At 42.4% G+C, this 25,011-nt stretch overlaps 1 protein-coding gene across 1 annotated transcript in view; it reads right to left on the bottom strand.

Annotated features, from left to right (window-relative positions):
- The window catches only part of NCKAP1 (NCK associated protein 1), a 649,223-nt gene that overhangs the window by 544,049 nt on the left and 80,163 nt on the right, over nt 1–25,011 (bottom strand). Inside the window, exon 2 of the mRNA XM_086955458.1 lies at nt 21,999–22,109. Coding sequence (XP_086811584.1) covers nt 21,999–22,109 — 111 coding nt within the window. The remainder of the gene's footprint in view (nt 1–21,998; nt 22,110–25,011) is intronic.

Below are 25,011 nucleotides of genomic sequence, written 5' to 3'. Positions count from 1 at the left end.
TACAAAATCACACAAGTTTACAGGATGCAAGAGTGATGGACCCAGATATGCACTATACAGAGTGGGACAAACTTACCATATAACACCTGAAAACAGTGATAACAATGTAATTTAAAATGTATCAGTTAAAACATATTTTAATCAATGCACCAACTCCACAATCTTTAAGTTTGCATTTTGTATCGTAGGTTTCTTATCAACAGTAATAACGGGCGGTAGTATGGGGGACATTTAAATTAATGTTAGACATTACACTCTGGCCCGAAGTCCTCGACTTTAGGGTAATAAACAGGTCAGATAGTGACCATAATGCCCTTTGTTTAAATATCCAGTGGCCCTTCCATATAGCGGGCAAAGTGGTAGAAAACCCAGGGGGAGACACGGGGGAATTGGTCCTTACAACCAACAGGCGCAGGGTTAAGTGGGGAAAGCTTGTGAGCTCAGAAGAGACCATTAGCAAGCTATACGAGTTGGCACTCCCAAGGTTTATGGAGGTGGACGCACTTCTAAACGCACCAAGAACCCCGGAATACAATGAGAAACTGGGTGACATCCACCAGGATCTTGTAAGAGACTTGGCTGAGGTATTCTACCCGGTGGTGCCCAATAGAAAGAAAAAGACCCATGTTCCCACCTGGTATACCTCCTCTTGTAGGGCAGCAAAGACTGAGCTCATTGCTGCAATAAAAGAGGGGACAAATAAGGCCAAGGTACGTGACCTTAGGAAATACTATAAAGCTGTGATGGGGACTGCCAGGACCGAGTGGGACTGGAATCACTGGCAAGATCTTCATGATGCCCTAAAAGTCAGGGACTCCCGTAAATTCTGGGCCCTTGTTAATAATGGCATAGGGGAACTCAAAAAAGCAGTGGAACCCAATATTGCCCCCGAGGTTTGGGAGGCCCATTTTGGGGAGCTCTATCAAGACACCAACCCCTGCCCTGACATAGCCCTGCTTGCGCCCTGTGGCGCACAGGACTGTGAAATGGAACTATCCCTGGGGGAAGTGGAGGCAGCCCTGAAGCACTTATCATCGGGGAAGGCGCCAGGTCTGGATAGGCTACCTGGGGATCTGTTTAGGCATCACACGGACATCTGGGGCCCATACCTTCTTATTCTTTTCAATGCCATCCTAGGAGGTATGTCAATCCCCGGGTCGTGGCTGGGGGCAGAGATTGTTCCGATCCACAAGAAGGGATCTACTCGGCTCCCCGCCAACTACAGGCCTATTAGCCTAATAGATGTACCCCAAAAGCTCTTTGCGCGCCTCATCCTTAATCACCTCCTGGACTGGGTGGAGGACAATGACATCATGAGCCCCCTTCAGGCTGGCTTCAGAAAGAACACGTCGACCATGGACCAGATCTTCCGCCTTCTCCTCCTATATTGGAAGACTGTAACTATAGAGGGAGGAAGACTGTACATGGTCTTCGTGGATCTGAGGTCAGCCTTTGACCTAGTTCCTAGAGGGAAACTTTGGGAGGTTCTGCAGAAGCTAGGAGTGCCCCCCCACCTCCTCAGCATTATCATCAGGCTGCACGAGAACAACTATGCACAAGTGAGGTGTGGGAGGAATGGTAAGCTCTCGGGCAAATTTCCGGTCCGCCGAGGAGTCAGACAGGGCTGTGTCTTGGCGCCGACCCTGTTCTGCCTTTTCATCAACAGTGTCATTCAACATCTTGACACTGTTGAGGACAATGATGCCCCGGTTTTGGCAGGCAGGAGGGTTCCGGCAATCATGTTTGCTGACGATACCCTCCTGCTTTAAGTTTGCATTTTGTATCGTAGGTTTCTTATCAACAGTAATAACGGGCGGTAGTATGGGGGACATTTAAATTAACCTGCGCATACATTTATCTTTTTTTCTCTCCTGTGCTGCGTGTCTCAGGTGAGGAAAGAACAACTTGCAGCGTCTAAACAACAACACTTTCTTGGCAACTGCACACACAAACACCTCTACTTGAGGCAGGCACGTAGCTTTATCGGGCCCTTTACTCCTCCAAAGTTCCTGCTACAGGGCCCTACTTTGGAATCTCTGCGTTTACAGGAAATGGAGCATTAAGGTCCCAATATGCATTCATTTACAGACCGGAAGAAATCCAAGTCCTGAAGTTTGGAAGTCCACACTCTGTTGTCCAAGAGTTCTACCTGTTTGAGAAATACCACAGAGGTTACTGGGCAATTCAGTTTTTTAAATGGTCCTGCAATGCAGATTCATGGTCTTAAAAGTTTGATTCTAACTACATTCTCTGCATTCCAGCAGGAAGAACTTCTTCAGTGTCTGACCTACTTGTTGTTATAATTACTGTAGGTTGTTCTCCATGGATAACATCCTGCAGTGAATGTGGTAAATGCAGTCAAACAACTATGCTTGAAAGCTTTGGTTCATACATCAACACAGCGGATTACTTTGACTTTCACCTCCTTCCTCACCGGCAAAACCCAGAAAGTCTGCCTCCCCCCTTCCAATCCGAAGCCTTCATGATCACGAGCGGCGTACCCCAAGGATCATCCCTCAGCCCGACCCTTTTTAACATCTACATGGCACCGCTCGCTGACATCGTCCGAGCGCACCACCTCAACATCATCTCATACGCCGATGACACCCAGCTGATCCTCTCCCTCACCAAGGACCCAGCCTACGCCAAATCCAACCTGCACGAGGGAATGAAGGCTGTCGCAGAGTGGATGAAGACCAGCCGTCTGAAACTGAACTTTGACAAAACGGAGGTCCTCATCCTCGGCTCCAACCCCTGCGCGTGGGACGACTCCTGGTGGCCGACCACGCTGGGAGCTGCCGCGACGCCCACCAACCACGCACGCAACCTGGGGTTCATCCTGGACTCAACGCTCTCTATGACCCAGCAAGTCAACGTTGTTTCCTCCTCCTCTGCAAAATCTACAGATGGATCCCCACCGAAACCAGAAAGACTGTCGTCCGTGCCCTCGTCAGTAGCAGACTGGACTACGGCAACGCCCTCTACGCGTCAAAACTTCGGAAACTACTCCAACGAATACAGAACGCCTCCGCACGCCTCATCGTCTGACCCCCTCGCCACAGCCACATCACTGCCCACCTGAGAGAACTGCACTGGCTGCCGGTCAACAAGAGGGTCACCTTCAAACTCCTCACCCATGCTCACAAGGCTCTCCACAACGCCGGACCAGCCTACCTCAACGAACGACTATCCTTCTACGCACCGAACCGCCAGCTTTGCTCCACTGACCTCGCCCTCGCCACCGTCCCACGCATCCGCAGAACAACCACCGGCAGCAGATCATTCTCCCACCTCACCGTCAAGACATGGAACACCCTTCGCATTCACCTGCGGCAGACCCAGGACCTACTGACCTTCAGGAGACTCCTCAAAATCTGGCTGTTTGATCAGTAGCTGCGTCTTTCCCTCTCCCTCCAGAGCCTTGAGACCCTCACGGGTGAGTAGCGTGCTTTACAAATGTCGTATTGATTGATTGACTGAACCATGTGGGATTCTCCTCAGCAAAAGATCTGTAACTGCAATGGTCTTCAGACTTCAGCAACTTTCACAGAATGCGCCAAACTACAGCATGTCCAAGCAACTCTCACAGTTGTGGCTCAATAGGGGGAAACTTCAAATCAAGACTAGTAGGCACCACAGGCCTGCAGCTAAAACCATGCCGTGCCCCGCTAAGAATGCTCGCATACCCATCTTACAGGCCACCACCTGACAACTGGGTGCCAGCTCTACCTCTGACATTCACAGGAGGCGAGATGTCAAAACATCCGGTATAAGATGCATTCTTGGTATCCAAACTCTGTGGATCCATACACCCCTCTCCAAGGCTCCAACATCAGCTGTCATTGCATGCCCCTCTCCCTATCAAAAGCAATACATCACTTACCTAATGCCACCAACTCCTGCCGACTGCATCAAAGCATCAAAGCAAGATCCAACCACAGCAAATAACTCTTCAACATAGTCACAAAGTTCTCATACTCCTCTGCCACTGGAAATATTATTACACCTTCCCAGGAACTCTGCGACACCTTGACAGATTTCTTTCATGACAAGATCTCCACCATCTACAGAAACTTCGAACACCAACCACCCACAGCCTCAGCTGTCTCAGCCTTCTCACCCCCACAAATGAAAAACATGACCACTTGCTCACCACCTGGGACCAGCTCATCACACAAGACACCACTGCCATCATGAACTCCATCCACTCAGGAGTGCCTATCGACCCCGTCTTTAATTTCGGGAGCAAGACAATCAGCAGCAAGTTAACCGCATCCATCACCACGGCCTCCTTCCTCGAAGAATGGAAACAAGCATAAGTCAAGCCACTACTCAAGAAACCATCCGCTGACCCAAATGAACTCAATAACTACTGCCCCATCTCCCCGCTGCCCTTTCCTGACAAAGACCTCGAGAAGGCCATCAACCACCAGTTCACATAACATCGGGAGAGGAACAATCTTTTGGAAACTTCTCAATCTGGAATCCGCACTAACCACAGCACCAAAATTACCCTGATTGCAGCCACAGACGTCAGAACACTCATTGACCAGGGAAAATTGGCAGCTCTGATCATCCTCGACCTCTCAGTAGTGTTCAACACAGTATCACACCAAACCCTGATCAAGGGCTTCACCGCGGCAGTCCAAGGAGACTCCATCAAAAGGATCGCGTCCGTCCTCACCGGAAGAACCTCACACCTCCTGAAGAGACGGCAGACCATACAGAATTCAGCGGCCAGACTCATCCTAGACCTCAAGAAGCTCCACTGGCTCTCCATTCAGAAGAGATGTCAGATTAAGATGCAGATCCGCACCGTCAAAGTCCTACAGAACCAAGGACCAGCATGCATCAACCGCCGCCTAAACTTCTACCTTTGCTCCAGGCACTCCACCTCCCTCTGCATCCGCAACAGTGGTGGGCGCTCCTTCTCCTACATCGAAGTAAAGTCCTGGAACGACCTCCCACTTCACCTCTGGACCTCATCCTCTCTGCTGGAATTCAGGAGAAGACTCAAGACCTTGCTGTTCAACTGAACCTTCCGCTGCAACAGTGCTCTCAGAGCCTGGATACCCTCACGAGTGATTAGCCACGCTCTACAAATCCGGCTTGGTTGATTGAAAAGCCAGAAGCAGGGCCCCATATCAGAGCAGTTTATCCAAAAGCTGAAATGCTAGAATTGCCGTACCCTCATGCTCCTTCTCCTCTTTCTATTTTCGGTTTTCTCTCATGTTATTTGTTTTGTTTTTGTTTAAGAGCAATATCAGAGTCTAGAAGACGCAGTCCTGAGAGTGAACTTTACTAGCATTTGCTCCTTGGGTTGAAATTGCTCTAGCCATTAATTTCCCATCTACTTGAGTGGGTGCATTCCATCTCTGTAATGAAGATCACCCAAGCATCACAGAGTAGTCATGGGTGTACGTTTTTGACGTAACCTTTGTGCATTTAATTCCACTTTTGAAACCATAAGGCTTTTTGCTCATGGTGAAAGGAAAACAATAAAATACAAAAACAATATAAATAAAATTTTGACTTGCAAGAACAACAGAACTTCCGAACATCACTCTTTACCATGTTCAAGAGTTCAAACACTAGGATATAGAAAGTTGTAGTGAAGAGGGTCAGACGAGGCAGCAAAAGTATTGTTCTTTATCTCATAATACCCTCTATCAGTGTTGTGCATTGCCAGTGCTCCATAGGTCATACGTGGTATGAGCTGGTCCCATGACAGACATGTTTTTGCCAGGTTCACTGTGCCTTGGATAGTTCAAAAACAAAAAGAGAATCTGCATCGCCATTAAAACATGCATTTTGCACATGTACTAATCAACAATATGAATGTTTACATGTGCAAAATAGAATGCATGATTGCTAATAGATCTGAGCGCATCCACCTGCCTGTACGCTATATTTGTGTTTCACGTATGGCAGACTCAGGGCTGTGGCCCTTCCTCATTTATAGAGGAATGCAAACAGTATTGCGGCACATTTCCTTACGCTATGCTAGCCCTGATTTGGTGCATGACTTATTCAAGGTAAGGTGCAATGCAGGCAAGGGATAAGCAGCTTTATTAACTGCATTGCTAGCTCCTGTACACCGACCCCCAGCGCATACCTTTGAATTTCTACCCCTTATTTGCAAAAGAAAAGGTTAATCTTCTAAATTTCCCAGCGAGGACCCTGTAGACCTATGCGAAGAATGTGCTATTTGTCTCTAAAGAGCGGAGGTGAGAGATGCCGGCCTGTTCTGAAGAGAGAAGGGCCAGGTCTCTGCGCCCACATGGCTCAATGGAGTTTGCACCTGCTTTTTAGTATTCATGGTGGCCTGCACAGCAAAGCTAGTCATCCATTGGCTGGAAGACTTCAGAACCTGTGTGCTGAAAAACACAGAAACGCAAGAAAAATCCAATGTGCTCCCTGCCTTGAAGTCTAAGACATTATTTCCACCGATTTAAACAGAACTGATTTTTTAAACTGAAGATAACAAATAAAAGATATTAGTTGCAACTTAAATGTTGTTAATGTTCCATGGATTATAACATGTCAAATGTAAAATATACTTATACAAAGTAGCTTTGAGCTACTCATTTGAAATACAACCAATTAACATACTACACTAAAAAATAACCATATGAAGTAGGAGAGTGTGCTCATCGTTCTGTTCCTCCTACAAACATATACCTATTTAAATTCACGACTTACCAAAGCACATCCAGGCAAAGCCACGTTATGCATGCAAAATAAATTTAAGATACAAACATAAAAACACTAAAACCTCAATATGTAAAATATCACAGAACAAAAGCGCTCACACAAGAACATAAAAGGCGGAAGAAAAACAAGAAAGCTTAGCAATGTTAGGACAATGTGAGAAAATGAACAGTAGATTTACATATTCAATTAGATTTCGGGATTTTTAATTATAAGATTCGGCAACAATTAGAATATTTCAACATTACAAAATCTGATCACAAAATACAATGACTGCTGAGACTGGGGCATAGACACAGCACTGCACGTCATATACTTAAATCACAGAATGGCTTATGATACTACACTGCACACATAGGACCTTAAACTGTCCCATATACATACAGTCTGTTCTGTCCGATATTTCAAGAATTGGGTCACAACAGAATTTAATTAAATCCACTCCATGCGGCTAATCCCGAACATGTGGCAGGAAGGGGGCAGTAGGGGGGTCAAGTGCAAGCATTTCAGATGGTTTGTGGCTCACATGTGTAATCCACGAGCATCTCTGCTGGATTCTGGGGTCTTTGGTGCATGGACACTAGCAACAAGGAGGGAGCTGACATGCTTGTGGAGGGTGGGAATGGATGTGCAGCACTCTACTCTATAGTTTTAAAGATCAGGAGCAGGAACGGGGAGTAAAGAATGAAAACTCCAATCCTCCTTAAATTTCCAATCATCTCCCTTGGTTGCTGGGCAGGCTGGAGTAGATTAATGGTCTGGGAAGCATCTTGTGCTTTTATATTAACTCGTTTCTACCTCTCCAGCAACAAAGGGGGAGAGGGGGGGCTGGGAGCTGGTACAATTAATTGGGAGGATATACTAATGCAGCTCACAAAAAGAATAGTCTTGAGGGAGAGGACTGAGGGACAAACCTTATAGGAAGAGGTAAAGGAGGACGACACTGAAGATCAGGGACAGAGTAGTGGCATAACCAGGGGAGGAGCAGGAAGCTGGCAAGGACTGTGGGACGAGCAATCCTTCAATATATTGCCGAACACTCTCAGACACGGGGGCTATTTCAGAGTTTGGCTGTGTGACGAGGAGGCATATCTGTATGTGACAATCAAATTAACCCTCTCCCAAACACCTACCCATTATCAGTTCAGTTTTAACGTCTTTATTTCGAAGTTTTCTTCATAAAAGACAACAAGTAAAATGTATACAAAAATACAACACAATAAGTGCAAATCTTTAAAAATACAATATAGACAAACACATTTCCGTTTAAAAAAGTCAATTCAATAACATAGAAAGACGTTTTTTCCAGTAGATAAAAATATAATAGTTCATTCAGTAAACCACAAGTATTAGTATATTTCCACTGTTGCAATTCTCTCATTTATCACCTAGTAGATACCTGGCTTTGATGGTCCAAGCCCATCCAAGATATTTTGCCATACCTATGGACAACCATTCTGATGTATTAAATCTTAAGATTAACAGCGCTTCTTCACACACACGTGTATTGACCCTTCTATAGATAGGTTTAAGCCATTTCCAGCGTGGTGCGCAATATGCTGGGCAAGCAAAAAGAAAATGGCCTAGAGATTCCCTTTGCTCACTACACCAGGGACAGTGCAAAAGCGGTTGGTTATGCCCCTTATTAGTAAATTCCCTTAGTGGCAACGTCCCAACTCGAAATTGACGATACAGTTTCCTGTCTGCACTTTTAATAATAGTGTCCCATAGGTCTCAATGTGCGGAACCACTTTGTGGACCAGGAAAGTACCTGTCAGGTTAGGGTTCTGTGAGAGCAAGACTAGATCTTCCTTTACTGTGGCCCAGAATAAAAGTTTAAATTCTTTTTTCGACGGGAAAGTATGATTTCCCAAATCTGACCACTGCATGTGAAGACCCATTCTAAAAAGTGTAGTCTTCATTGTTTTGAACCAGGATATATTCCCTGACCCTTGTATCGGTCCCACATCCAGAATCTCATTGGCAAGCATAGATAATTCCGGTGTTGACCAGATACGTCTCCACAAAACAACCACCCTATATTGGGCATGATATTTGATGGATTGGCAACCCATATCTAGCATAAGGGGAAGTGATGGTGTCCATGGCGGGAGACCTACCAAACTACGAAAAAACGTATTCTGGATTTGGTCTAGAACAGCAAGATCTACATTTCCCCATACATCCGAGCCATAAAGAATGGCTGAGCTAATTTTTGCATTATAAATTTTAAGTGCCGGCAAAACTCTTTTTGTCTAGGAGCAACGCTGTTCTTTGACAAGACATCCCGATAAATGGGCAAATTTTAAACTGAGTGCCTCAATCTGCTCCTTCCAGCGCAGCCTGTAGTCTATGACCACCCCTAGGTACGTCATCACCTCTACTTGTTCCAAAATGGTCCCATTCATGGTTACATGACCCCTTAATGGTTTGTTCTTGGTCAGAACCATAAATTTTGTTTTTGAAACGTTAATTTCGAGGTCATTTAAACTACAAAAGTCCACAAACTTATTTATTGCAGTCTGGAGACCCACCTGCTCAACCCAGATCTCGGCTGGAACATGATTAACTGGGGCTTGCAGTTCCCCTGTCCCACCCCACTTCACTACCTGCCAAAATTTGAGCTGGTTGGTAGAGAGACTAGCCTCATATAGATCTAACCAGCATTGGTCATCCCATGCTGTCCTTGCTTGTTTTAGCGTCTTCTGGTATTTTGCCCTCTCTATTTTGATATCCATTGTTACCCTAGTTTTTGATGGCAGCTATCAGGGAATTATGTGCCTTACGGCAGGACTTGTCATACCATTTGGCCTCTAAATGGTTCCTACCAGTTTTTGTAGAACTACCTAGTTTAATAAAGAAGGATTTAAGTTTGGCAAAAAGGGACTCATGGATTGCGCCGATTTGCTCCAGTGACCCCACATCATCCAGTAGTGTCTTCGCCTTCTTGGTCGCTGCCGCTACTTCTACTGATATATTATCGATGATACCAGGATCTTCCAGAAACCTAACCCAGCGTACCCAACGACAGTCATTGTAAGGACTGTCTCGGCTGTGGTATAGTTTGTTGCGTTATTTCTAAGTAGGCCACCGTCCACTTTAAAATTTATTGATAAGGGATTGTGGTCGCTTTCCGGTCTTACAATTATTTCCATGTCCTCTAGTATGCTCCAAAACTCCATTTTAATTAAAAAGTAATCTATGCGGTTGGTACTGTAACCATTATCAAAAGTAGCGTTTCCCGCCAAGTCGGACTTAGTCCATTAGCAGCTCTCAAATCCCACTCCAAGCATAAACCAAGCCATTGCATAACAGCCTCAGTAACCTTTTTAACTGGCGAAATGGCCAGGCTAGGAATATTCCATAGCTGATCTACCTCGCCATAACACCCGTCTTCCAGAGTAGGTAAGGGTTCGAACGTACAATTGATATCCCCGGCCATCATTACACACTTATCTCTACCAATATTATTCAGTAGGGGTTCTAGATCCTCAACAATTTTCAGTCTCTTCCCTCCTGGTCGCCCCCTTGCATATATATTGATTAGATAAAAATCCTGATTATTTACTCTGCTAAATTGTAGCCCCTGGATATCAATACTTGGGATAGACAGTTCATAAATCTTATAACATAAAGAATGTCTGGTCCATTATCTTCTCCTAGTATACGTGTATCAAAGGTAAAGAAAATAGATGGGTGCAGGGAGGGTGTATGTATGTTACAGATTCAGACTTTCTCCCTACATGAGCATAACCACATAGACACACACAATTCCAAACACCCCAACATAGAGAATGCATCTAACTACACACATTGGTATATTTACCATTCTAAAAATGAACATATACATGCCCGAGGTGTATGAAGAAAGACTTGCAATTCACTCTGCTCCATACCCAAAACGCTCACAATACAGATTCCCACACTAACATTAAAAAGCTCTCAAAGTGGTCCTTACTATTGCTGGAGGTGAAAGCATCAAAAAGGAGTAGCCGATGATGATTTGGTGAGAGCGTGCCTGGACTACACGAAATAAACGTATAGCAGGCATCTCTAGATTTTATACATATAATAGTAGTCCAGTAGCATTAAAAAGGGACCACTTTTTTACGACTTCCAGGCTGGCAAGTGTCCAAAGTGTTAAGTGGAGGATTCCGATGGCTTCCAAAGCAGGGAGAATCAACTATCATGCTACAAGAACATTGTTAAATTGACACACCCGGAACACAGTGAACTGCCGCTAGGAGCCCGAGCGCACACGATACCGATCTCCTTCTTGAACACGAACAAACTATTACCCAGAAGACACTCACTGCAAACAGAACGCTGGGATCACCGTCATTATGGTTGTTTTCTGATGACATAGTCCACCAATCCTGGACTGCCCTTACGCCAGCAGGGTTGGAATGATCACGGGCTAAAAGAGAGGGTAATATTTCGCCCAATTTGTCATTCCTACTTAGGCGTTTTTGACTAGCCGCTTTGGCTAGCCGAGTGGAATTATTACCGGCTGTTGAGAGACCTCCAAGACTCCTTCTCCACCATACAGCCCTGAGGAAGTCGCAGAATTACTTTCCACATGCGACGAAACACGTGTTGGCTGGTTCCTGTTTTGCTGCAATGAAAACTGAATAAAAGACAAAGCCACACTCTACAAGGACATGGACCATCGTTTCTAATTTATTAAGATTGTGTGAACACATACACACTGTATAATTACCTTCATGTGTGCCTAAGTTTTTGTTGAAATTTGTAACTGTGGGGGTTTTTCCAACACTAAATTGAGGGGTTATGGGGCTTATCCCCTTACCTAGCTGCACCATATACCTCTGTGCTTACTTACACTTGCATATACTAGCAGAGCGCCATTTGCCTGAGTTACTAAAACCCTTTATCCTAGAACTAATCATGCTAAAAGAATATTTTTAAATTGACATAAGACAATAGCTTCCGTTCTGTAAACACAACTTTCAATTACATATTAATTCAGTTAGAAAGATCAGGTGGCCTCCAACAGCTGTTTTGGCCATAAGAAGCAGTCAAAATCTCGATCGGTGTAGCCTGGCATTCCGGACAGAGAACCGACCAAAAGGGAAGGCCAGGAAAGGAAACCAAAGTGGTCTCCTGGTACGTCAGTTAGAGAGCAGAGCAAGTAACAGATTGGGTGACCGAGAGGACCGGTACAAAAGATTGGGGAAGAACCAGGGGCGAGCAACGTGGACTTGCCACTGCCGCTTACACATTGTTGATCAGCAGCTGTGAGAGATATGGGGTGCTAGCTTACAGAGAGGCCGATCCCAAAGCACGAGAATGCACAAGATCACAGTATGTTAAAGTAACAACTGTAGGACTCTAGCCGACTCCCTCTGTTGTGATGAATACTGCGGCCAGAGTTCTCCACCGTATTGCTTTGAGGCTGCCACACTGACTTGTTGTGTTATCCCATCTGCTCATTCCTACCAGCCATCGTAATAGGAAAAGTGGCACCTGCTTGTGTTTGCTCTTCTTGTTTGTTGCTCTGTACTTTGCAGGATATATAAACATTTTTTGTATTCTATATTATTAAAACTGCATGTACACAGTAGTAACGGTTCTATAGTGTTCTGAAATACCCTTTTGGGTCTTGTGCGCACTATATATAATCATAGAAATGAAGCCCTATCTTTTGTAGCGGTCATATGCATTCATATTGGTCAACTATAAGTAACGCAAGGTGTTTTAAAAGAAAACCGAAGTTAATGCTATTAAAGAAAATAACGTGGTTAAATAAGGCAAAACAGTACGCTGCTATTTTATTCGATATTGTTAACAAAGATGTATCAGTAAGTGGTGGAGGAACTGTATAAGTTGCAGATTGATAGTGCTTGCATAGAACATTAGGCACTACTGTTGACTTATCATGGAAGTGTGGGTTTGGAAAATGCAATAAAAATACTTTAAAACATTTTTTTAAACAAATCAGTAAGTGGTGGAAGTCATCTATGCAAGAGTGGTTGATGGATGTTCACAGAGTGGCCATACTTGGCAAACAATTGTAAAAATGTCAGGAGTTTAGGGAAACGTATGGCCACTGAGACATACATTCAGAATGACTGATGATAAACTACATGCGATTCAGAAAAGGGGGCTCATTGCACCATCAGGATTCAAGCAAGCCGGGCCGACGACGGCTGAAATGCCAGAAACCGGGCCCCGGTAGCTTGTTTCCTTCCCGGTATAAGAATTGGCTTGGTAGTTTGGTTTGCCCTGTTCCGATCATGCTCTGGGACAGGAACAGACTAATTTGCATGTAGCCAGGTTCTGAGCTGGGATGGTGCAGTGAGCTAAAAAATGGTGATGGATCAAGCCCTGATCTTTGGACTGGGCAAGATTGGTCTGCTTAATTCAGACACTCTGTTCATCACCACCCCCTTTTCTGAATAATTTTGTCCACCATAAGCGTGGAAGGGTATACTCAGATGTGAGTCCCTTGCTCATTGCACCATCAGGATTCAAGCAAGCCGGGCCGACGACGGCTGAAATGCCAGAAACCGGTCCCCGGTAGCTTGTTTCCTTCCCAGTATAAGAATTGGCTTGGTAGTTTGGTTTGCCCTGTTCCCATCATGCTCTGGGACAGGAACAGACTAATTTGCATGTAGCCAGGTTCTGAGCTGGGATGGTGCAGTGAGCTAAAAAATGGTGATGGGTCAAGCCCTGATCTTTGGACTGGGCAAGATTGGTCTGCTTAATTCAGACACTCTGTTCATCACCACCCCCCTTTTCTGAATCGATAAACTACATGCAGCAGCTGAGGCTCAGTTTGGTAGGCTCGTGTGCCTTCTGCAAATAAAATGTTTGATACTGGACAGAAAAAAAAGATGCCACCCCTAGTTTGTTTCAAAATTTGAAACGGCCAAAGACATAGAAAAACACACAAATCTATAATCTCACGTATCATCCATACCCAGAAACCTACACAGAACTTCCAACCTACTTATATATAAATATATATCTTTTTATCAATTGCATGAGTGCTTTCCATTGCCCTGGGTCAGGAGTGCACTTTTTAATTAACATTCCTCACAAATAATCCAGTCTGTACAAATGTAAATTAAAAAAATTGCATAATGTACAATGCTACATAAACACATCAAAAGTAAAGTTCAGAAGAAATAATTTTTCTTCCTAAAGTTAATCCGAGATAGATTAGAATTCAGCAGTAGTGACAATTATTATTTCAGGTCATGGGGCAAACTATAAGGAATTATATCTCCTTCCGAAAATTGCCCTTTTCTGGAGTTGGTGTCCGGCCACCTTTAAGATGGAATTACTGTGGTAGAATAAGGTTAGTCTTGCACCAGAATGTGGCCTATGTACATGTCAAGTATTCCTGAGAAAGTTAAGGACTCCACTGCTTTCTTGGAATCTTACTGTGTTTAACTTCTAACAGGATTATTGTTTCAAATGACTGAATATACAATATTTACATGCAGCCAAGTGTAATTGATATGGTGGAACCCACAAATGGAGTTAGGCATCATCCACATAGTGGTGCAGCAATTTTCGTCAAACCACAAACTGAATGACAGAAGTGAAAGCACAGAAATGGGGCATGGGATCTGGGTTGGACTCGTTCTCCCCGATCCTACTCTACTGAATAATAATATTTCACAATTCTGTCCGGAGTGTGGTGTCAATAGGTGAACCCATATGCGTCAATGGAATAAAATACTAGGACATCACAGACCCTTTAATTCTCCTTCAATTACCTGCTCTTAGCTTATTATCATCCAATTATCTGATGAGTGGACATTCGTAGGGCCAGAAGTGTAAACTGCAGAAAGAAATATCACTTTACGAGGCCTACTTACTTTCTGTTCTTGCAACTGCCCTCTTGAGTCCGGAGACTAAAGGCACGGGCAGGTACTACCCCTAACTGAAGTCCACCTGTAAATTCAAATTGGAATCGCAGACGATTTGACCAGTTTACCCACACTAGAAAGCACACCTTCATATTCCATTTCTGGTTAAGGCTAGATGAGCTATTGTGCCCAGTTCATGAGAGGGCAATTTACTAGAACTTTTGAAATATTTAATACAATTCAAAAACTTGTTCCTGCAACGAAATATCTGGTCTAGTCATAACCATCAACATGTACAATGTTATTACCTAGATAAAAAACATCAAATGACGCTTGAGAGTCACGGTCAACAAGATCTTCATTATAATTAGAAACTCTATTTGGTAGGCCAGAACTGTACAATAAATTTCATTAAAGTAGAGGTTTGCATTACGGTAATTGTGAAAACACAATTTTTGTTTACTGCCAATAACTAAGTTAAATAGGAAACTGTTGAATCGTACTATGCGTTTTAGATTCCTCTCTATTGTAATTTAAAAAATCATTTCAGGCAGGCTAGTAAAAGACATAAAAAAGTAATCTCTAATTTCCTAATGCTTTATAAAATATCTGCTCGCATCTTAAAGCTCTCTCAGAGATTAACTCAATCGGAAAAGCTCAAGAAGAGGAAGTGTGGCTCACCGATTGTGGAGAAGTGTGGCTCACCAATAAGAGCGGCAGACCCTGAGGCAGAGGTCTGGTCCGGACCAGGGTTCAATCCCTGTCGCGGCAGGGTCTTGGGCTCAATGTCCTCGGACCCGATAATTCTCGCCTCGGTGCCTACTCTAATCATGGGTTCCACTCTGCAACTCTGGGCAATAGCTTGCTTAATCTCCACACCGGCCCTAACAACGCTAGGATGGCTGGCTTCACCTTGGGGGTGCCCAGGAGTGGACACCTCACAGGAACAGGCCAGGAAGGGTTCCACAGCGGTATTCGTACAGCGCTTAGAGACCCCTTGGTGATGGCGCTATACAAATCCAAATTACATATACATACATACATACATATACAAACATCCACTGGCAAGGTGTACCAAGAAATAAACCAATACATAAAAAGCATACACATACCCATAATTCAAACCCAAACAAATCATGACTTAATATCACACCAGTTATTGTGTGCACCAGTTATTGTGATCCTTAAAAACCTGGCACATTTTTAACACTAAATACTGTAATCTAGGTCGCGATGCATTTCAACTATGTGAAGTTTAATGAGTTCTATTTTGTCGTGTGCAATGCAGCAGTTTAACAAAATTTACGTTTTCAGTTATTTTCACTTCAATTTGTAACAGCACACTTCCCAACAATAATGAAATTGTGCTTAATGTTTTCGCTCATGGCACACTATTTCTTGGCATTGGCACTGGCACCAAAGCGCTTGTCATGGAGCCCTGATCTGATTCATCCGTACAAATATGAAAAATGTTACTTACTATTAATCATAAATTGGCAGCTTGTTCTGCTGTTGATTAAAATGCTGTTTATAAATCCGACAAGCCGTGCTGGGCTCGGTAAAGTATGCCTTTCACATCCAGTTTTTCGATTGATACTGGCTTGCAGGCTGACTATAATGAGTCGCACTCTCGTTATGTGAATGTCACAATACAGTGGATCATACACTCCATCTTAAATCAATATAATCCCCATTCTGTGTGCTATGCTGCATTCTGGCCTAAGCGTCAACGGTCTTCATGTGCCTAGTGTAAAATCGCCCCTCCATGTCAGTTTAGGAGATTCTAGAAAGGCAGCAATTGTTTGTGGCTGTCCGCTGATCCTTCAATGAGGCGGCGAGACGTGGGATTAGCAAAATCAAGATGGAGCAACAGGAGTATTGTCAGTAGTCTGTCATCTCTTCCCGACTCTGCTTGGTAGATGCGACAGAGAAAGGGAGAACATACACAAATATTCCTGACCAACCTAGCTAAAGAACACACAACTGGAAATGAGACAATGGGTAGCTTGGTGTGTACTTGTGGCATTTCACATGTTCCCTGGTCACAATCCCATGATTGTGCCCACACCTAAAGGCACTTTTATAGGACCAAGGCTCAGTTGTGCATCTCCTGGTTACCCCTGCTTCAGCAGGTCTGCCACACAGTTGCCCAACCCATGCGTATGTTCTGCTGGGTACAATATGCACCTTTCTAATGCTCAAAGCCTTATTTCCTGTGTCAAACCACCAGGAGTTTGTCCCACTTTTTCTATAGGCAGTACATTGGTTTGTGGTCATGGATAAAGATCAAAATACTTTAAGGAAGAAGAGAGGAAAAGTACAACCACCAATGACGGCTGGCATCAAACTAAAGTAGCAGGAAGGTGTTCGCACAAAAAGAGACAGAATAAGTCTGGTACCTCCCCTCCAACTGCTGTGATAGAGCAATACCTATTGAGATGGGGTTTCAAAGAATGGTGAAACTTTACCCAACCAAATATTTACCTGGTTCAGCATATTATATACTTACAACTGGTCAGAGACACCAAGAAAGAAGTTCTGATGTGATTCAAAGTTACAGAGAAAGGGGATGTGTCGTGAAAAAAGCCCTTGAGCCATTCCAGGGCATTTTCATGCAGGCTTAATCATGACGACCTCCTATCGGTGTTAAAAAATTCCTTTGTATTTTTTGCTTCTTAACTCTACTTACTAGTGAAGAGAATAAAACATTTGTCAACTAGTAATTAGTTTTACTCCCCAGTTATTGCCTAGCCTGGTTTTTCTCTCACATAGTGATTCAACATTCTTGACTAAGTTGAGGATGGGCCGCATGATGAAGCAAGCCACCAAAGAGTGTGTGAGGGCCTTCCTTCCTAAATAAGTGGAATTTTGGGCTTTAGTGATATTCTACACCTTCCAAAGACATCAGGATACCTCTTGCTGGTTCATGGGTTAAGAGCACCTTGGCAATCAGGTATTCCTGATGTGCCCTATAGGCGTAATGCATCACTGAGTTAAGAGCATCACTTTGCGTTACATTATGAATATCAAGCCCCTGCTGAGAGGAGTCTTCAATACTTGTTATCTTAAAGAGTGGTTGGCTTAAAATTAAGTACTCTTAATTTTAAACTTAAAATTAAGTATCTGAAGAGGAGGTTTCAGTCTTTTAAGAATCGCCAATAGTCTATCTGATATTCGCCTTTCTTAATGGTAGATGACATAATTACGCAATAACCTGCAGCCTGAGGTGATCTCCCATTACTTGGGCAAACACCCCAGCCTTCTGACCAATGTTTAAGTCTTCGGAGGATTGTTGCCTTTTTATTGCTAGCTCAGGGTACCAGCACATTTCTTTGCGCCCCTCAAACAGGAACAGTTGCTGGCTCTGATGGTTCTTTGCTGAAAATATGAAGCCACCTTTGTTAAGTTCGCTGGCAGAGGTCAGATTTCACAGATCTGCGGTCATTTGCTTGTCATCTAGTTTAAGAAAAAAAGGTCTGTGTTGCATGAGGGTTCCCAGATGCTGCTAGCTATACCTTTCTTCAATGTTTTTTTTTTTAAGAACCCCTTCACCTCATAAACCTTTGGGGTAAATAAATACTACACAATGAATAGTAGAAAGCTTTTGCTTGGTGGAGAAGAGGAAAAAACTTCCCACTTCACTTACCAGGGCGTCCCTATCGATACTGATTTTAACTGGAATTTGTATTTAATGTTAGAGTTTTACAATTTCAAAGGGCATTTCATGCAGTTTTCAGATTTATAAAAAAGCTGGGACATAAACCCATAAGTGAGCTACTATGCATCTTTAAAAGTACATTTTTATTGGTTGCAAAATTAGGGGTAGGTGTCTGTGAATCCCTCCAGATTGTACTGAAGAAATTCATAAGACAACTTCTGGCTACCCCACACTCCACTCCAACATCATTTTGCCACAAGGAGGTAGGGCTAAACTATTTGGAAGAGTACATCAAATTACAACCCCTCTTATTGTTACAGCTTATTTGGAAAAATCCAGAAGCCCAATATGTAGAACAGTGCTGTTAGATTGCCTGAATCTGGACAAATGCTTAGACATTCTTTGGCTGAAATCTGTCAAAAAGGGCTTTGAAAGCCTGGGCATCCCAGCTTTTTATCACAACCCGGCTCTTTTATCCAACAATTCCTCAGGATACATAAAAATTCTTTTTATCAACATGTACAAAAGGCACAACATAGTGATAGCCAGGTAGAGTGCAGAATCAACTTTCACAACTACGCCCAGCATTTTATTTACAGTATATTGTAGATGAAAGACAGAAGTTCTTACTTACAATGTTTGGACTGCACACTATACACTTACTGGTGGCCTATTCCACCAAAGGTCTCAGGTTTTCATCTTTACCCCTTAGTCATTGTGAGATCCCAGCCAAACAAAGCACCATGCACTTTACTTTATTTCGTACATTTTACCTACATTAACGACAGCAGTTCCTGCACCCCACATTACGTTCTTTAGACTCTAGATCCACCAAGAGGCGTTTCCTTACTTGCAGTCCCTGGGAAATAAAACTGTTACTATTGCGGTTTTAAATTTCATCTTAAATTCCCTGAGACTATAATCTAAATACTGAAATTATTATGGTATTCTGCTGCTAGAATTCTATTTAATGGAGAATTTCGAAGTTTTTAAAGTTTATTTTATAATTGTTTTTTTACCGGACTTTTTAATTATGCATGAAACCCTTTGAACTGTGCATTGTATGATATGACTGAAGGCTAAGCTAGAGCCGAATAAAGAATTGTGATTGATTGAATAGTAGTCTCCTCTGTGGGGATATATGAAGGTCTGGAGCCAGCAATGATAGCACAACATAAGACCAGTCGTTATCTGCAAGCTGGCTATGTCTGCTTCATCATATGCTGTTTTAGTGTCAGCAATGGAGATGGCATTCAAATCTTAGACAATCTATTCCACCCTTATGCAATGCAAGAAATGCTGGATTAACTCCTTCAGCATCTTCCGACTGACACTGTCATAGCATCTAACTCTCTCATTAAAAGGTTCTGGGAACACCACACCCGGAATGTCAGATAAGGCAGAGTGTGGTAATTAGTGGGTGCAGCATTACCACACCATTATACAGTTTTCCCAGAGGAATTGACAATTCTCATGGTATTCCTTGTTTGTGCTCCAATTTCTGCATGTTTCTCCACATTCTGGGTATAAAATCTCATCCCCACCCAAATTAGGATTGCAGAGGGAGTCGTACATGTGCTGTACCAACTCATAGCTGTTCTCTTAGCCACTTTCGGGCATGTAGCTTCGAAGTGCTTGCTTTTCCTGTTTGGTGAGAAAACCAATAGCCAAGGGGCTAAAAGGCAGTGTCAACACATGGATGACAAAAGATTCTGCAGTTTTCTTAAGTAGAAGGGATCTTGGGGAGTATACTGATACGTTTCTATCTACATATTGGTTTACAATTCAGGTCTTTGTTTTCTTTAACTGGTTTCATAGGGTAAGAGAAAAAAAATAGTTTTTGTTGTCCTAGTTAGTGTCCCTGATATTTTCATAACACAATTCAGTCATTATGTGGAGAAACTGCCCAACAGGTTGTGATACTTTAATGAGATACCTTAGTGAGTCAGACAGTGTAGGCTGCTTGCACAATCGTAACATGGATTCATAATTCCTTGCACATTCAAAACCAAATGCACGCACACCACCCACCTCCGCCCGTTCCCATTGCAAGTGATCAAACACACAACAGCACGTATTAAAACATATTCCTTTTCCAGTTCAGATTTCTTAACAATGAAAGTCCCTTACAGTCCTAAATGGAATTTTCGCTAGCTCGTATAGCATTCGACCTCACCTCACCCAAGACAAGCTCCCCTCCATAACTCCAGGTTTTGTCTTCTACAGAGGTTCAAGGACACTTGTCGTCACCCAAAGTCAAGCTGCATCTTTTAATTTAGCTCACTTTTTTTTTTTTAAGTTTGCCTCTTGGGAGCGGCTGGCCACACTGCTTCTCCCTTAGATTATATTTTTACTGCTGATGCTGACATGGCAGTGACTAGCTACACAGAGTAGGGAGTGAGTTTATGCTGTGTGGGTGCAGCATTACTGCACGGTGAAGCAGCCAAAAGCCCCCCTTTCTTTAATTGTCTCCTTCTCCCCATCTTACCATACCTATAGTCCCAATTACTAGTATAATGCTTTAGCAGAAACATGCTAGCCATTACGTCTCTAAACAACTGCAAAATGCCTGACCAGATTGTACACCTCCTCCTGAACCCAATAGCAAATACAAAGGATTAGAAAATATTTCATACAAATGAAAGTTTTTTACAATGCAAACATAGCTACAACAAACTGGACTACAGACAAAAAATATATAAGAGTCTGAAAGTGCTACAGGACTACACAAATGTTAAACGTGTGTTACACAAATGCTGGTAGCATAACAGTAAGGGAAACCAACTGCAAATTTAGCTTCTGAGTATCACTTACAATGGGCAATACAAAAACTGTTGTTAAATTACTATTCAAATAAAATTCTTCTGAAACGATACTAAACATTTAACAAGGAGAATAGTCAACACTGTCTCCAACAACCATAAGTAAACTGCCTTCAAACATAAATACCCCATTGAGTTCGGCTGATTTTACACTACAAAAAAAGTGAGACACCGGACGGAGGGTAATGGTGTACGCTACCATCCTATTGGCAGGCCATGCCTTCACCATTGAGATAATTGTTACACAGACCATTAGCATAAGATAATAACAATTAATAGGATCAGAAATTATCATAAGCAGCTACAAAATGCAACAGTCAATAGGTCAGTACTAGATCCAGCTCATTCTACTATTCCCAAAAATCAAAGGCTGAGATGTAGCAAAAGGGAAACCACAGGAATACAAGCTTAAAATCATAAACAACAATTGCAACAGAATCGAAAATAACCAATTCGTCAATGTAATTGTGGTTTAATATAAAACATGCTTTCCAGATTTAAATACTACAGTTTAAATGTTTAACACCCAATGCATTGATTAGATGAGAAAGAAGGTCTGCATTTCCAATATTGATGAAGTTAACATTTGCCCTTTGCACACGTAGAGCTCATTACCTTAAGCTCACGTAGAGCAGTAAACTTTTCAACTGACAGATAAAAATCAAGCTCTGGCTTTCACATTAATGGAGTACAGTTACTGAAATCCATCATAATGGGTAACACGAACTTTAAACATTTACTGTTTTAAGTCTTTAAAGTTAAAACAACAGCCCAGACAGAGAGAAATGTATTATTTACGGAAAGTAAAATTCATATTTAGTGTTTTGAATTCTTCAAGACCAGGCTAAGCGCTAATCAATGAAAGGACTTTGACATGCATCTCAAAAGAGCGACTGTCACTACCTTCAATCTTGTGGCACATCAATCAATCCCAGCCAAGCACTGCTTAGGTGGGGGTCTACTTACATTGTTGTTTCGTGTTTCTACAGCTGGAAACTTTCTAACAATAAACTTGACTGCAGATTCCAGATTTTTATCAATGAGATAGGATGGCTTTGCTTTGGGATCACCACATGCCTATAAAAAAAAACAAAGGAAAGCAAACATTGAAAATATAATTGCCTTTAAAATTTCAATAATCTTTAGTAAAATTACTTTTTTATGTATGATATGACATAATGGGAATAAGTGAAGGGAAACATCACAGTTTAAGAATGCAAAGGCTGACAGCGTAGACAACCTTGAGTGAAAACATTTGTAACACCAGTATTAACAGTGCACAAAAGCAGAGAGGGGAAAGCTACATTCGCATCACCAAAGTCTCCCTGATCAAAATTCCATGCTTCAACATAAATTATAAATCCAGCCATATGCAGGGTGAGGCAGAAGCTAATAAACTGGAAAAACATTCAAAGCAACAACCACTGCACAAAGGAAAATGGGGCAAGGCAAATGTAACTACGCAGCTGATATTAAATAAACCATTTTCCAACTCTGTACTATTCATTGTAATTATTTTTGCTGCATTTTTGTACTGCAGCTGAAGCAATATCTCAAAATGAGTACGTACAATAGTTGACAAAGCACTTTTACTAAAAATGCTGGTTGCAAATGTTGACAATGTTTTCAATTCAGGATTTCTTGGAGCTAAAATGTATTTCGAGTGCTTCCTATGTAGTCATTATATGGAATGAGCGATTTATTTCCTTAGCTTTTAAAGGTTTATATAAGAACTATAAAGAACTTCTAAAAGCAGCCTGTGCTCCACACAAATGTACAAATCGCATACTGGGGGAATCCAATTAAGTGTATACTGAGGAACTACTGGGACTCTAAACGTGTACTTCGGTTCAGCATCAATTTCTATGCTGTGTTGTGGAATTTTGAGGTGGGAGTCATGGAGTATGAATGTGGAGTGAAAGCGGGCAAACGGGTAGAGAGAGAGAGAGAGGGAAGGCAAAATATTAGCAAACCTTCCAAACTTGTCCTTGCTGGGGAAGCATTTAAACAAAAAGAGAGAAAATTACACATAAACATAGATTTGCAAAATGACACGACACGTGAAAAGGACTGTTAAGGAACAACGTTGTCTTCATTGCCAACACAACAAATTTAAGCCTAGATCCAGCAACCAACATTTTACACACATTTATCACAGAGAATAACTATTTTAACAACACACAAGAATATGTATCATTTAACACCAGTTTTCACATTATAAAACAATTGTTAAATAATGGAAAACGGTTGATTAACAAAGGTTGCAAATTGTACATATTAAATGAGAAAAAAAAAAAGATTGGCATGCTAAAATACTGGTGTTGTCATGCAAATGTAACAGCGTCAGTGCAGGTACAATTTTTACTGAAATATAAACTAAGTGATTAACAATGAAACTAACAGGGAAAAGTAGCTAATGCTTACCCAATACTCAGACATTTGAAATAGATCTAATGGACTTCAAATTTAATATCAAATTTATCAGTAAACAGGAGTACAAACGTGAATATGCCCACACATCCATTTTGAAAACCTCAAAATTGGTAGGATGATTTTGAGAACAGACTAACTGAGGATTATTAGGAAATTAATGTAAGACTCCTTAAACAGACCCAATTTGCCAGATTTAACATGCATTTACCTAGATATATGAGATCTAAGTAATGTCGCAGGGTCCAACATCTAAAATGACCCCTAAATGAGGTCCTCTTTCTGAACATATTCAAAGAAAAATGTGCTATTGTTTTGTCTTTCCCTGCCTCAAAAAGTTAAATATTGGCGGGTCAGCAGTAGCCACTTCCTTCAATAAGGCCTCCCATACATGCCAGTAAGCAACTAATCAATGAAGGAAAAAAAAGATTGCAGATGGAAAATACAGAGGACTAATATTTAATGAGTGCAAAGGTCTTCTTAAAAATAAAAACAGGAAAGCATCTTTTTCAAAAGATTATAAATGTCTGCTCTGCCGATCCCACCATCCACTAACTTAAAGGTTAATACATACAAGTATTTTGTGAAAATGATTACAGAAGTCCAGCATTGCAAACAAGCAGATTAACAAAAGAGGAGCAACGTATATAAGTGAGAACTCCGAAAGGAGCTGAAACCCCACCTTTTCTAGGAGCTTCACATGTTCGTTCATAAACATCCTTTCGTATGCCTGGCCTACCCACTAGAATAATGACCTTCCCCAAACCTTCACTTTTCACATGATCTCCAAATGGTCCTCCCACCACCTGCCCATCCCCAACCAAAAACGCCTGAACAGCACTACACGGCTCCTTTAGGGGGATATCTGTAATTAACTCGACAGCCATCAACTTGTCCTTTACTTGTTTAATTCACCATTTTAACTTACATCATAGTCAAGGTAGTGTTAAAAGCTATGTTGGAGTAAAGATCAGTCTAAGGTTACATTAATATTCGCTATGCAGTATATGGAAGCGGACATCAACGGTTGATACCTGCTCCTCCGGGCTAAACAGGACGGCAGGGATATTGTCATTTTAAACTCATATGCACCAAACTGACGACCCGGCCTTCTTTAGGGCCTTACAAGATGTCTTGGCTCACGACCAGGGGACCCCGACACTTTGGTTCGGGGAATTCAACTGCATTCTGGATCCAGCCCTAGATAGATCTCTGCCCCGGGAGGGCACGAAACCCCGTATGACTGTGCAGCTCGGGGAGGTCATGAGAAACATAGGGACGATAGATGTTTGGTGCCAGCGGAATCCAACGCAGAAGGTATACACTTGCTTCTCCCCCACACACAACACCTACAGCCGCCTGGATAGAGTACTAGTGGCTAATGCTGAGCTTAACATGTTAGTGGAAGTTACTCACCAGGCTCGTTTTTTGTCGGGCCACTCTCCGGTAGCTTGCATGGTTCAGTGGGGGCCTTCGATTGCTTGTCCTTGTACTTGGAGACTATCAGTGGATATACTTAAGGATCAAATAGGAAAAACGCATGTGGGAA

This window comes from Lissotriton vulgaris, chromosome 2_1 (genome assembly GCF_964263255.1).
Source record: "Lissotriton vulgaris chromosome 2_1, aLisVul1.2, whole genome shotgun sequence".
Classification (NCBI taxonomy): domain Eukaryota; kingdom Metazoa; phylum Chordata; class Amphibia; order Caudata; family Salamandridae; genus Lissotriton; species Lissotriton vulgaris.
The sequence above is the reverse complement of the archived record's forward strand: the minus strand, read 5'-3'. Positions and strand labels throughout refer to the sequence as shown.